At 43.0% G+C, this 13,589-nt stretch overlaps 2 protein-coding genes across 2 annotated transcripts in view; one reads left to right on the forward strand and one right to left on the reverse strand.

The window, feature by feature from the left end:
- Positions 1 to 3,355, forward strand: part of lysmd1 (LysM, putative peptidoglycan-binding, domain containing 1) — a 112,482-nt gene extending 109,127 nt beyond the window's left edge. Inside the window, exons 2-4 of the mRNA XM_069711982.1 lie at positions 729 to 911; positions 1,396 to 1,706; positions 2,586 to 3,355. Coding sequence (XP_069568083.1) covers positions 741 to 911; positions 1,396 to 1,706; positions 2,586 to 2,784 — 681 coding nt within the window. The 5' untranslated portion in view covers positions 729 to 740 and the 3' untranslated portion in view covers positions 2,785 to 3,355. The remainder of the gene's footprint in view (positions 1 to 728; positions 912 to 1,395; positions 1,707 to 2,585) is intronic.
- A 454-nt stretch (positions 3,356 to 3,809) lies between these two features.
- Positions 3,810 to 10,622, reverse strand: tnfaip8l2b (tumor necrosis factor, alpha-induced protein 8-like 2b). Its single transcript, XM_069711984.1, has 3 exons — positions 10,305 to 10,622; positions 5,504 to 5,828; positions 3,810 to 4,631 (listed from the first exon to the last, which is right to left on the reverse strand). The coding sequence occupies exons 2-3, from the start codon at positions 5,819 to 5,821 to the stop codon at positions 4,389 to 4,391; spliced, it is 561 nt and encodes a 186-aa protein (XP_069568085.1). The 5' UTR covers positions 5,822 to 5,828; positions 10,305 to 10,622; the 3' UTR covers positions 3,810 to 4,388.
- Positions 10,623 to 13,589: the final 2,967 nt, after the last annotated feature.

Raw genomic sequence — 13,589 nt, forward strand, 5'->3', positions numbered from 1 at the left:
TAGTTATTTCTACTTGTTTTTATTTCTACATATACATCGTTAGTTGGGACTGAGCTCGGCTCCTTGCTTTATTTTGAATTTGCTAAATTTGCAAATCTGAAATACAACTCGAATAAGCAGCAGCAGCTGCTGATGTATATTTTAATGTATATTTTAAATTCACTATATGATCAAGCGTGGCTGAAGTTCAGCCCCTCCGTGGAAAAGGGATTAATTCTGAATCAAATCACGGACTTGTATATATATATTTATAAAGGTTCACTTTGGGGTCACCGTTGTCTCCGACTGTTCATGAACGCGGCGCTTCGTGACGAATCACGTGACCCAGTCGCGCTCGACACGGACGCCATAGCAACACATGGCTGCAGACAGCTGACCACGGGAACTTTTCAGCTGTTTTGTATGCCAGATAAGGTAGGTTGAACTCCGAGTTATTGTTTTTTTTTGTTTTGTTTGTTTTTGTATGTCTGCGGCAGAAGGTTCAAACAGGTGTCGTTTGACACTCGGGATGAAAACAACAACAAAAACACAACAACAACAACAACAACCAGCGTCAACGCGAATTAAGTTGACAACTTAGCCGGCGTGCTAAAACTAAGCTGCTGGTTTGAACGATCATGGACGCCGAGCTGTGACTCTCACGATGTTACGGACAATAAACGTGGCTGCTAACCGCGTTTTACCACAGTTTGGTCGGTTACCGAGCTAAAAAAAAAGAAAAAAACGAGTTTTTCACGACTATGTCCGGGGAGCAAGCGCCTTTGCCGGCCGGGGGTAACGGCCTACTCCGCGGGACCCGCACCAGGTCTTACGGCAGTTTGATCCGGTCTCCGGTTCACCAGAGACGCATTGAACACACAATTCAGCCGGGAGAGACTCTACAAGGCCTGGCCCTCAAGTATGGAGTATCTGTAAGTATAATATCGTTTATTTATTTTTAAAAATTTATTTATATACCTTTAAACCATTGTTGTGACGTCATACCTTTCAATTGAATATCAGTGGGGTTTTTTTTGTTGCTATATTTAGACGTGCAGTCATAATTTTGTTGTTTGTTTTTTTTAGTCTTGTGAGTCTACATGAAGTTTTCTTATTATTGTCTTTTTTTGTGATTTGTTTTGTTGGAGATCGGAGGTTAAATGGCCTTTAACGGGTGCTAAATCTTCAGCCCTCTTAATTAAATCGTTTATTCATTTGTTGCTTTAATGCTGAGAGGGAAAAAAAAAAAAGCGTCTGCCTTAAATGTCAACGCCTGAATGAGCTTTTTAATTGGGGTGCCATCTTGTCTCTTTATTTCGTTTAAAATTTATGCAAGATGTCTCGCCCCGACTTTGTTGCCAAAAGAAATAAAATATAAAAAAAAAAAGGGTTCACGAGGATATTCTCTCTTCACAGATGGAGCAAATTAAAAGGGCCAACAGGCTGTACACCAACGACTCCATATTCCTGAAGAAATCCCTGTCCATCCCCGTGCTGGCAGACTACAGCAACGGGGTGGATTTGGCCGGAGAGGACGGCGACGGAGGAAGTGCCAGCCGTCCCTCCGGTCGAAACGGGCGCACGGGAAGCTCCGCCGAGAAGAAACAAGAGGATGGAAAAGAAAGGCCGACAGACCTCACGCCAGTGGACTTCTTGAAGAGGTTGGACGACTTGATAAGCCAGTCCAAGCAGGCTGCTGTCAAAGGATGCCAGGAGGCGGAGAAAAGGTACGACTACGTGGCTGCTCAGACATTTCTATATTTGTACCATAACAGAGTCCTGCTGTCTTGAATCTTTCTGCACTGTAGTGTGGCATGTCATAAATAGCTTTCCACCATTTGTATATATATATATATATTTTTAGGTCACTCGCAAAGCTCTGTCAGTTGGTGCTCATTTCTTTTCAATAGTATCTCTTATAATTATGTTCACATGGAGTTTGCTTTACCGAAACACATTTTCGGGGGGGGGGAACGCGACCCTCTTGATATTTTCCACATTCGTGTTCACTAAATCTTCACCTGCAGGCAAATACTGTAGGTGCTGGTTGGTACGCGTAGCGAGGTATACAAAATATTTTTGTTGATATAGTCACGAACAGAGCTGGGCGATGTGGCCTAAAAATAATATCGCAATAGTTTTTAAAACATTCTCTAAAGCGCCTCAGAAATGCTTCGTTTAACCCTTTGATTTGTTAAGATAACACCAGTATGCTGATTTCTAGTAGTAGCGCATGTCTGCATTCAAACATCCTTGTTTATATTCATTAGTGGTTTCTATCGGAACCACCGATATCGATATATCGCCCACCCCTAGTCACACACATTTACTGTAGATTTCTGGTATGAGACCCTACATAAAACCTGTTTCTCCATGTCAAACGCTTAAAACACCCGTTTCTTGGACTCTAAATGTTTTGCTATGAGAAAGAAAGCTGCTCATGCTTCCGTTGCAGTAATTCACATAAGGCCGGTTTGATCTTTCGAGCTCGATTTATAGCCTCCCAGCAAGAGACGGAACATCCCTGAATGCATCCGAAGGTGAATACAGGCTGAATCACTTCATTCTTGCTGTTTTTATCTTCTCATCCGTTTTCCACCCGACAGGGTCACGGCCCTCGAAGCTGCCTGCACCAGCAGGACATCGGAGCGGCGTCCGCTCACAAGGTCCCAGAGTGTCATTACGCCTTCCAGAATGCAGCAGCAGCAGCAGCAGCAGCAGGTAGCTCACGGGGCGGTACCGCTCACTATCACCAAACTCACCAAGAAACTGAGAGACAGGGAGGACGAGATCTTCGAACTGTGACACGTTGCGTCCTCTTGTCTTCGCTCTAATCATTTACGAAACTCTTCCCAGAATGCAATGCTTACGGGGTTCGGATGGAAAACGGAAAAAGAACCCCGCGTGACTCTTTAAGTGGTTTTTTTTTTTTTCACACTGCCATTTAATACGGACCTTTTATTTATGGAAGGTTACGCACTATTTAACAATTTTTTTTTTTTTAATTTAAATTATATATTCGTTGTTAGTTATTTGTTGAGACGTTACTGTAGACTATGACGAGCCTCACAAGGCCAACCGCTGGGTTCGGCCCGTTCTCACGGGCAGGAAATAGGAGCACGAGATGTTTTTCAAATGAGAGTCGCATGTTTGTTTAGTCATGTCAACGTTCACACGGTCCAACTCGACGAGCGGTTTGTGTGCGACGCTGCACACACACTTTTCTCACGCCAATCTTCAGCCGTGGACTTTAAAGCGCACAAATCACCTTCACCGTAATAGTAACGGCATTACTTTGCTCATAAATGTCTTTTACTGCTGAAAAGTTGAAACTAATGTAGCCAAAGTTTTTAAATAAAGCAACAGAAGAACAAGAGCTGTGGCTTTTAGGATATATATCGACGGCAGTCTTTTTATTGTTTTTTTTTTCATTAGGGGTGTATTTTTATTACATTTAAGTTTTGTATAGGTCATTTTTAAATTTAAAAAAAGGTTTTGATCCCATTTTTAAATGACTTTTCTCCACATCATTGTCTATGCAAAAAAATAAAAATATTCTCACAGGTCAATGCAAAATTACAATATTTGACTTACAAAAGGGGACTTTCCTTTTTTTTTTTTTTTTTTTTTTCATTTATTTTTATATTCAATCTTTCATCATGTAAAACCGAAGAACAACTCGTGTCTTTACCTCAGCCGGGTGTGGCTGCGATCCAGTCCTCTAAAAGTCATGAACTATAGGATTAAAACTTCAAGCTTGCGCAGTCAACAGTGAAGAGTCAGTGTTTCGTGTCGATGCTTCTAAACATATTTTTGAAACCGCAGAGCGATTGGTGGGAGTAATAGTCCTAGTTTGCTTTTATTATTTCCCTGTCAACTCCGGTCCACCGTCGCCGATGCATCATCCTGACCACCAGATGGCAGTGCTGCTCTACAGTGGCATTGTTCCCTTTCAGTCTGCCCCAGCTGATGTAACTCCATCATATCAGTAGTTCTGAATAAAACATTTCAAGGTCTCAAATATGAAAACAGTAGGTGACATTTTACATGCTGGCAAAACGGTCGATATGGTAGAAATCCGTTTTGTGTTCAAGTTTGGTTTTCGTTTAACTTTGTCCAAATAGACGGAAGTTTACATCACAATTGTACAGTATCGGTTCTAAACATTTAAAAACTTTAGGAAGGACTCCATCAACCCTTTTTCCCGCATGTTCTTTGAGAACGATGAGGGGTTGAGGGAGGGGTGGGGGAGGAGATGGGGGGCAGCAGATTTGTTCTTCTCTCGCCCTTACGTTGCCGGTCCTGAGCAGCAGTAAGACGGATTGTTGTCCAACAGTTCAGAGTCTTTACGACGGGTCTGCCTGTTCCGTTCTCCCAGTAGTCGGTCGGACGCGACCCGCTGGCACGCGTCATATCGTCCCTTCCTCCACCAGTTTGTCGAGCGCTTTACAGATCTTGGCGAGGTTGGGTCTGAAGGGCCCGCTGGGTTCGTACAGTTGGGTCAGCAGCTGGGGGTCGGAGTAATGGTTGAAGACGTGGGTGATGCGGCCGTGGGATTTGGGCTTGAGGTGGTTGTTGACCAGCTTCAGCAGCAGATCCCTGCAGCTGGACAGGAGCTCCGCCATCACCGTCTTGTCGAAGGTGAAGTCCACCTGCAACAGCCAGGAGGGGAATTGCAACGTCAGGAAATACACCAGATTTTTAAAACCTGTGACTGTCGATGCGCATGTAAATACTAAACAAATATCGAAGGAAGCCCATTTAATAAGGACCAATTTAGTTCTATATCAACATATCTGCAAGGACTTCAGAAGAAAAATCGACAGAGAACTCTTAAATGGAGTAAAAGTATTGAAGTTTATAATCAGTGTGACGCAGACTTATTCACGTTCTGTCACTCAATTCAATTTGATTTATAGAGCGCCAAATCACAACACGGGTTATTTCAAGGCACTTAACACAGTAAAGTCCTTACAGCAGAACTTTAGAACATCATACAGAGGAACCAAACAATTCCACAATTCCCACGGAATTTAGGAGGGAAAAAAAAAAAACTCCTTTGAGGAAGGAAAACCAACAGAGGGGAGCAAAAACTCCCCTTCAACAGGAAGAAAAACCTTCAGAGGTGGGCGGCCATCTACCTCGACCTGGTTGGGGTGAGGGGATAGTTGTATTGAATTAAACCCAACAAACCCTTCACAGTAACTTGAAGCACAGTAAGAAAAGACAAACTGGTTGTTTACCGTTTTGTTTATATCACAGCAGTTTTTAAAGAACTTTTTTTGTTTTTGTTTTGGCACAGTCTGTCCTTAAAAGTATTTGCTTGAGTGCTCGTTCCTCTGGGATTCGTCCATGCGTGTTAAACTGGAAATACTCTTGACCTGTCCTGAAGTTACAGCCCGTCAAACGGAGCACAAATCTATTTTTTTCCGTTTCAGAGGAAAGTGCATTCTTTTCAGCCTGGCTGGCTAAAAGCCGCGCGCATACTTGGCGCGCTTAGAAGGTTGCGTCTGGGGAAGCGTACCTCGTAGAAGCTGATGGCCGTCATGGCCCCTTGGTGGAGCTTCTTCTTGAATTCGTGGGCCACTCCCAGCTCCTCCGTGCTGAAACGGTTGTTTTTGAACAGCACGCCGATCTTGACGGCGATCTTGACCAGGTCCTTGATGACTTTCTGGGCCTCGGGTTTATTCCCCGTGTACTCTTTGGACACCCGGTACAATTCGTCCAGGATCTCGCTGCTGGTGTCGTCGATGAACATTTGCACCGAGCTTTTGGTGGCCATGCTGCTGAGGACCTTCTTCTGGACCTTCAAGGCCATGTCCTTGGAGCTGAATGCATCCATGGTTAGCCTGGATCAGCCGGAAAACAAAAACGAGACGTATTTGAATTCCAGTGACAAATCTTGACAAAGTGATTACCGTCAACTTTCGGTTTCCACATAAATATTTTACTGCTCAGTTTGAGAGTATTTAGCTGTCAATAATCGGGGGAATTCAGTGATTAAAACTGCAGAAGCAAATGTTGCACATCTGTTGTTTCCAGTAAATGGGGAGAACTGAAAAATCCACACTTCCTCCTTTATAAATAACCCAACAGGATATCAGTAAACTAGATCGTCTTAATCAGTTTAAAGGATTTTGCCTTTACGATTTCCGCTTCCTCCAAAATAGTTTCGCACAAGATACAATTTGTCTCCTTTCGCAGCTACAAAAATGTCCCTTTCATTTTAGCAAATCCATATTTAGAAATAACAAAAGGAATGAGTACACAATTTCCTTTTTTAAATTTTTTTATATTACGAGTAAAGTGGTCAGTGTAAGAAGAGGCCTTTCAAAGCTTAAAAAAAATGTTTTATATATGTAAATATATTTATAGATACACCTTTTTAAAAAATAAAAATGACAACCCTTTTTCACACGTGGTTGCTGTTTTGGCTAAAACTTTCACAGCCAGAAAAAGCAGTTGGAGTTGAAGTGCCTTGTTCGAGGTTAAACGGTTTGTTGTCAAGTCTCAGTATCTGTATTATTAACAAATCAAGATATGATGCGTTTATGACATAAAAAAAAAGGATTATTGCCCGCAGTGCTGAAAGAGAAAACGCTGAACGTAAAGCTCTGCAGAGGCTGAAACCCTGTGTTTATGGGATGTTAGTCGCACTGTTTGTTTTCGTATCTGACACACACTCACGATGCCAAAAGGGAAAAGTGCCATGGAAGAAGCTCCGCAGAGGTTTTTAATTTCTCCGCGGAGATTTGAACCACACCTAACATCCATCACAGGGAGCCCCCCCTCTCCCCTGGGAGGTCATCAGCATGCATGCATACAGCACGCTGTGCCGCGACTACAAAATCCACAGTTTATCTTTGATTGTCAACACAGTTTGAATTAATTCCTTTTTAATTCTTCATTAACTTCGTATAATCTGTGACATGGAAGCGGGCGGATTTGAAAAGGGGATCGCTGGCGGAGGAAAAAAAAAAAACACGTCTACGTTTCGTGTTTCTTGTGTACTCAATACAAAGAGTGGGCAAGCAGAATAAAGCGGTGACATCAGCAAAAATAACCAAGTATCAGAGCAGTATGACTCCTACAATAGATGCAAACAAGTGTATTTGTGGAATACTTGTGTCGATGAACCCCTCCTAAACCCCAAGTATCTTAAAGTCTAAACGCTTAGCTTCCACTTCACCTTAATCCGAAGTATGTGTGATGAGCTGAGGCGGAATCAACAAAGCTCATGCAGTATCTTTAGAAAACATCAGTGCCACCGAATCCGCTCTGTATCCTCTTGTCACTTCCTGTGTCATGTTTTTTTTTTTTTTTTTTTTTTGTGTGATCTTATTAAACGCAAATGGGGCTCTGAAATGTCAGAGGGGAAAAAAAAAACAACAACAGCAGTTTCTCAACATCTTTCTGAAATAAAATCCCACCTCCGGACCTGTGTGGACAAGTATCTGAAATGAGCGGGGAGGCTGCATAGCTCAGGCAGGTCCGTGCCTGCTGTTCGTTTCCACGCTGCAACAGTGCCGCTGGTGACGAGGACAGGAAAGCCGAGCGGCACCCTGACGAACCCAAGCGGCCACCTTTAAATTACTGTGGTTTTGGGTGTTGTTGACGAAAAGAAAACGAACATCCCGTACATTAGCAACGGCATATTTCCTCCACAAATTGTCAGTTAAAACTTCCTGGCTGCTGCTCTTAATGCATCGCTTTCATCTCTGTTGGTGCGTAGTCGGCGGTGTCGTTAAATTATTTTATTATTATTATTATTTTTTTTTTCTGAAATGATGGTTTCTAGTTCGCCCAGTCAGCACTGTGAGTAAAATGACTCCGCCGCTAACTAATAAGTGATTTCGGTCGCGTTAACGATCGTATCATGCAAATAGGCGGCGCTCCCAGATCCCAGCTGTAGCATTCATAATAAGCAAACAGTCACTTTTATAGGACGTCTCGGTGGGTTCCCATTTTCCTCGCGCGACCGTTCGTTTTGAACAAGTGTCACATTTCTAATAGGGGCGCTACGTTACAAAAGCTCCCGGTTCCCTGCGGGGAATTAAAGAACATTCATTAGATTAATTTCCCTTAACAGTGATAATGGAAGTGGAGCAGTGTGATAGCTATTTCAGATTCGTGCTTCAATCTCATTCATCTGCGAACAAAGACTGCAGGGATTTTGAGGGACGTGCACAGGGTGCATTCATCAGCAAAGTATTCCATATAATGCGCCCCCCCCCCCCCAACACACACACACAAACACCCACAGCAGGAGACAGCTTGCCTACTTAGTTTTTTCTGTCTACATTGTTTTTTTTTTTAACGCAGATCTAACAGGGAGGAGGTTGTTTAGAGAGCGTTGAAACATTTCTGAGTTAACAGCAACATTAAACTTTTTACATTTTTTTAAAACTTTTTTTTAGTAATGGACATCCGTCAGTCGGCGGATGCTTTCAGTGTCGAGGAGCAATTTTCTGGTACGGATGGATTGATGAGGGCCTTCGTACGCATTTATCGGTTTGTTGGGAGCGACTGCATTAAACGTTCAAGTGTTTGTTTCCCTCACAAACGCCTGCTGGAATCGACAAACATCTGTGTGTGTGTGAGAGAGATCTACTACTGTAAGGACAACATTAGACGTATAGCAGAGATGGAACTATCACAGCCAGACGTGGTTTTAATTAGATCCGGGGTTATTATGACAACCACGCAGGCAGCGTGGACTCTTTAAAAGGCGAGGTTCATGGACAGTCAGAGACGGAGTGCCGATTGGTGGACCCTTCCCAAGGCGGGCGGGCAGGAGAGGTAAATATTTAGCATTCCTCGGATGACTCCGGCGTAGAGCCTCTGTTTTTGTGTTCATGTATAAACTTGTGTGCATGTGGATTTGCATTTTTTTTTTTTTTTGGGAGTAAAAGTGGTTTCTGGCTGTTTTTCCAAGCAGCTCTTTGCAACCTCCCCCCCCCCCAAAAAAAGAGGATTTTTGTGTTTGTAAAATCCTTGTTAGTCGTATTGTTTTTCGTGTTTATGAATATATATACTCTGACAGGGTTCAGAGGAGCCTCTCGTGACTGAGCCAATCAAAATATGCTTTTTTTTTTTTTTTTTTTCTTGCTTTTTTTTTTATACTGTGTATAGAGTGCAGCAGAGCTGTGTCGCTTTGACTCAAGCATCCTCACTGTGTTTCATCATCAGGCCCGGGGTAGGGTTGGGCCGGATTTGATTGGACCGAAACCGAGAGGAAAGCCGTTAGTTAGGTCTCTTAGTCGCTCGCAGCCTTTTGATCAGATTGAAAACACGAGAATGTTTCAGAAAAAAAACACACAGATCACACCGTTCAATCTGATAAAAAAAAAAAAAAAAAAACCCTGGAGAGGTTGTCACTAAGCTAGGATAATGTTTCCATTGAACCGATGTTGAATGGATCACGAGAGGATGAAAACACAAAAATACAGGATTTCTGTGTCCTTACTCAGCAACTTTCTCTGTGAAAGACGAGTACTGTTGGCGAAAAGGCTGTTGTTTGAGATCTCGTTCTTCCCTTTAACTTCTTGGGTAACTCGCTCTTACTTTTAGTGCCACATTGAATTGTCTTTGCGTTTTTCTTAGGACTTAAATCTGTCTCATTTTTTTTAATTTGAAATTTGCCAACATTTGATTTCGTTTAAACAAAAAGTTGCCTGCGCAAAGGAACAGACCAGAAGGCATTTTGAAATCCTTTGAGAGCACGTATTGCAGTTTTCTCTTTGCGACATTGCACAACTTTGCACCGTTGCTCAAGCCTGCCACCCCATCTGCAAAAACACCTCAAAAGGGAAGCGAAACAGAGCGGCCGGCTCTGGTGAGGAGTCGACGGCCGAGGCCTTTCTCCATCTGTCCCTTTTGTTCTACCTGCGCTCTGCAACCTTTTTTTCGCCGTCTTATATTTGCCGGTGACTTTTAACACGCTTTAAATCAGAGCGGCCCAGTGGGAGAAGGGAAAGTCAACTGCCTCGAGATTTGGAGTTGAGCAACTCCCCGGCCTGTGCAAACAAACAAAAAATATATATAAAAAAAAAAAAAAAAAAGTGAGCTCTACATCTGTTGCCTGACACTCTACTTGTTGCGGCACGTCTGCATGTCTCCCGGCTCGTGCTCAAGATGGGGAAGTAGCGAGAAGTCACACAGTTTCCAATCTTCCCGCCCTCTGCCCAGTATCTCGGCGGCAGCTATCAATAACTCTTATTTCTTTTTATAGAAGACCGCGAAAAGAAAAGGAGAGATAACACTCAGGAGATTGGGTTTTTTTTTAAAGTTTTTTTTTTTTTTAACATTGGTAGAAAGTGTCTTACCTGTGTGTGTGTGTGAGTGTGTGTTTGCTGAGTCCCCCTCCCGCCTTGTCTGTGTCAGATATCTCTCTCTCTGCTGTGTGTTTCAGGTTGACAGCACAGGCCGGTTAGTTTTAACGAGATCCCTCCATCGTCACCGCGAGCCGGACCAAAAAAAAAAGAAAAGAAAAGGAAAATAAATAAAACAACCCATAAAACAGTCCTCCTGCAGCGCCTCTGTCACGGTGTTCCACTCTGTCTTCAGATAATGTTGAGTTTGTACTTCCTTGAGGAACTAAATTGCTATGACACACCCCTCAGCTGTGTGTTTCTCTCCCTCCCTCCCTCCCCTCTCTCTCACACTAACCTATCTTGTATTTCCCTCTGAAATTCAAATTCAAACTCTTGAAACCTCCCGTGTTTTCCCCTCACTCCTCTCACTTTGCCCGGGTCTCTCCCGAATCCGTCCGTCCCGCTGGCTGCTCTTCTCTCTGTTACTGCTGACGTTGTGCCTCCAGCTTGTTCTGACAAGTGAACACCCCAGAAAGAATTCGCACAATGACCCAGTGATGCAGCCAATTTGAAAGGGGAGCGGGTTAACCCCTCCCTTTTTTTTTTTTTTTTTGTTCACGTGATCACCTTTGCTGGAATGCGGCTCCTGTCAGTGCGTTGTCTCTGATTCAAAACAATGAGTAGCCACGAGTGTCTCTATCTGATTGACAGGCGTGCAAGTCAGAGCTCACTGGACTTTACCGACGATTTAAAGCTCATGCAGGCAAAGACACTTGAAAATACTTGACGTTGCACTTTCTATCAGTGTCTGTGTAGTTATTCGTAGTGAAGTCATGCCATGCGCACCTTTTATAACGTGTAGAAGCTGATTTAATACTCGCTTATATAATACTCGCTTATATACTCGTTTTTCTTGTTTGAGAACTAAAATGTTCGCGCTTTATTCTTTGATGCCTTTAAATTTCGTCTTGATAGTTTCAGTTTTAAAACCCTTTTCCTGAAGAAATTACACATTTTAACTCTGGTTTTCTTTTCCTTTTTAAATTTGTATGACAAACATGGATTTGAAGTGACTAAAGCTTCACGTCGACATAAATGCATTGTAATTTAAGTAATTTTATATGCGCCTTATAACGTATAACAACTGATTTCACACTTCCTTATATACTCCGTGATCAATCTTTTCTGTTTAACATTTAAGATATTTTAGCTTTAGTCTTAAATTTCATCGGATAGTTTCAGTTTTTAAACCCTTTTCATGAAGAAATTTAACATTTCAACACTTATTTTGAAGTTTAACCGACACACTTTGGTTTGAAGTGTCTAAATCTTCGCGTCGACACCATGAATACTGTTATTGTTTCATGTTTATTTGTGTAGGGACGAGTATGTAGCATAAACGGTGCGACAAACCGCCGCATTTACAGCCTGAGCTCGTTTGCAATGCCTGTCCCCGATAGATGGGCCTTTTAAAATACAGAAAAGTCAACAACTCGCAGTCGCAGCATGCACATGTACGCAAAAGACTACGAATCATAGACCCAGTCGGCTGCGTTGTAACTTAGTGCACTTTGTCCCCAATAACTACATTTCCACTGTAAAAAAAAAAAATACAATTTATAAAGTAATTCCCCTGAGAGCGGCGAGCTTCGTTGTTGTCACATCGTAAAGCTAATAAAATCTGAAGTGCAGATACACATGAAGATAATATGGTAAATAACCCACAGTGACCAATATTGATTGTGGTATTTTGAGCTGCAGAAGCAGGGCATGAATTGACCTTACTGCCGGGGAAGGGGGGAGCGGGAGGGGGTGTGTGTGTGTGTGTGTGTGTGTGTGTGGAGGGGGGGGGGGGTCTATTTCGAACCACAGCAAACATGTCAGCCAGTCGGAACTTGTGAATTCAGCGATTCATTTAGAAACAGGAAGTATCCGCTGCGTCTAAAGCTGTGTGTTTATTTTGGTTTTTATATATTAATCCGAATGGCAACCAGCTGTGTGCTTGAAGGGTCTGGCTCGCTCCAGGCTCAGGCCATTCAGAAAGACCTGTCCCACTGCACACACTCGCGAATGTTAATTGTTGTCAGATGTTGGGGGGGGTTAGAGGTCACCCTGAGACCCAGCTGGACTAAGAGGGAGTGCCTGAGCAGGATAAAAAAAAAAAAAAAAGCCCCTCCGGAGTGCGGTGGAACACCTGCCTCTTTGCTTTTTTTTTTTTTTTTTTTTTTTTTCCGCCTCCCGCTCAGTCCCCCTCTGCGAGGGAATTAACTGGAGTAAAGTCGCCGCTATAGTTTGCAACTGCAGAACGAGGTCTGTCACCGTGGCAACAGACAGGAAGTAGTGCTTAAGCGGTTTCCTGATGGCTTCCTCTTTATCATGTAATGACATCTCAAGGAAACATGAGCAGGGGAGTACTCAGCTGAATATTTGTGTGTGAGTGTACACGCTTGTATTGTCTGTGTGTGAGTTGTGTCCTGCACACACACACACACACACACACACACACACACACACACACACACACACACACACACACACACACACACACACACACACGCTCTGAAATGACCTCTTACCTCTCTCACCTTCGTCATGTACACAGCTTACGCACTCGCCTCTTTTGGTTATGAGATAATGAGAGGATTTTTAAATGGTGTCTCTTATCTTTCATTAAAAGATCAGAAGTACCTTCCAACCTCCAACCTTTTACACACCTGTGTCAGGCACACACACACACACACACACACACACACACACACACACACACACACACACACACACACACACACACACACACACACACACACACACACACACACACACACACACACAAGAATACAGTCACTCACATAATGGCAGCGTGTTATCACCCGATGATTAAGACAAGAATAACCAACTTCATGACCACTGAGGTCAGTGAGTCACACCCAAAGATGCGGAGCCTGAATTGGACGGAGGATTCGGTGAGCTTATCGGTGCTTCGTACGCTCGCCCACTCGCAGTGTTATAAGATTGATGGTGAAGCACAGATAGAGATTGAACACATGCTGGTTCAGGAGAGGCCAGAGATTTAATAATGATAAGTCTGCGGCTAACAGCCATTCGCCTCCATCTCACCTTTATTCTTTTCATTTTTAGATGTAAATAACCTCCAGAAAGTTAACTCTTTTTTTTTTTTTTTTAAAGATTTATTCATTTATTCCTAAACTTGTGATTAGCGTAGCACCCCCTAGTGGTTGCTAAAATGCATGGTAGTGTCTGCAGAAGATGCTGGGAACATGGGAACAGCTGTCATTT

The sequence above is a fragment of the Brachyistius frenatus genome, unplaced genomic scaffold (genome assembly GCF_029030835.1).
Source record: "Brachyistius frenatus isolate BFR_SWC_R1_liver_20210118 unplaced genomic scaffold, ASM2903083v1 Contig_104, whole genome shotgun sequence".
Classification (NCBI taxonomy): Eukaryota; Metazoa; Chordata; class Actinopteri; family Embiotocidae; genus Brachyistius; species Brachyistius frenatus.

What these genes read in the sequence shown, in the direction of transcription:
- tnfaip8l2b (XM_069711984.1), bottom strand. Translation starts at nt 5,821, where the DNA reads ATGGATGCATTCAGCTCCAAGGACATGGCCTTGAAGGTCCAGAAGAAG. An exon ending in CGGCCATCAGCTTCTACGAG is followed by an intron (nt 4,632 to 5,503) that starts GTACGCTTCCCC and finishes TGGCTGTTGCAG; the next exon opens with GTGGACTTCACCTTCGACAA.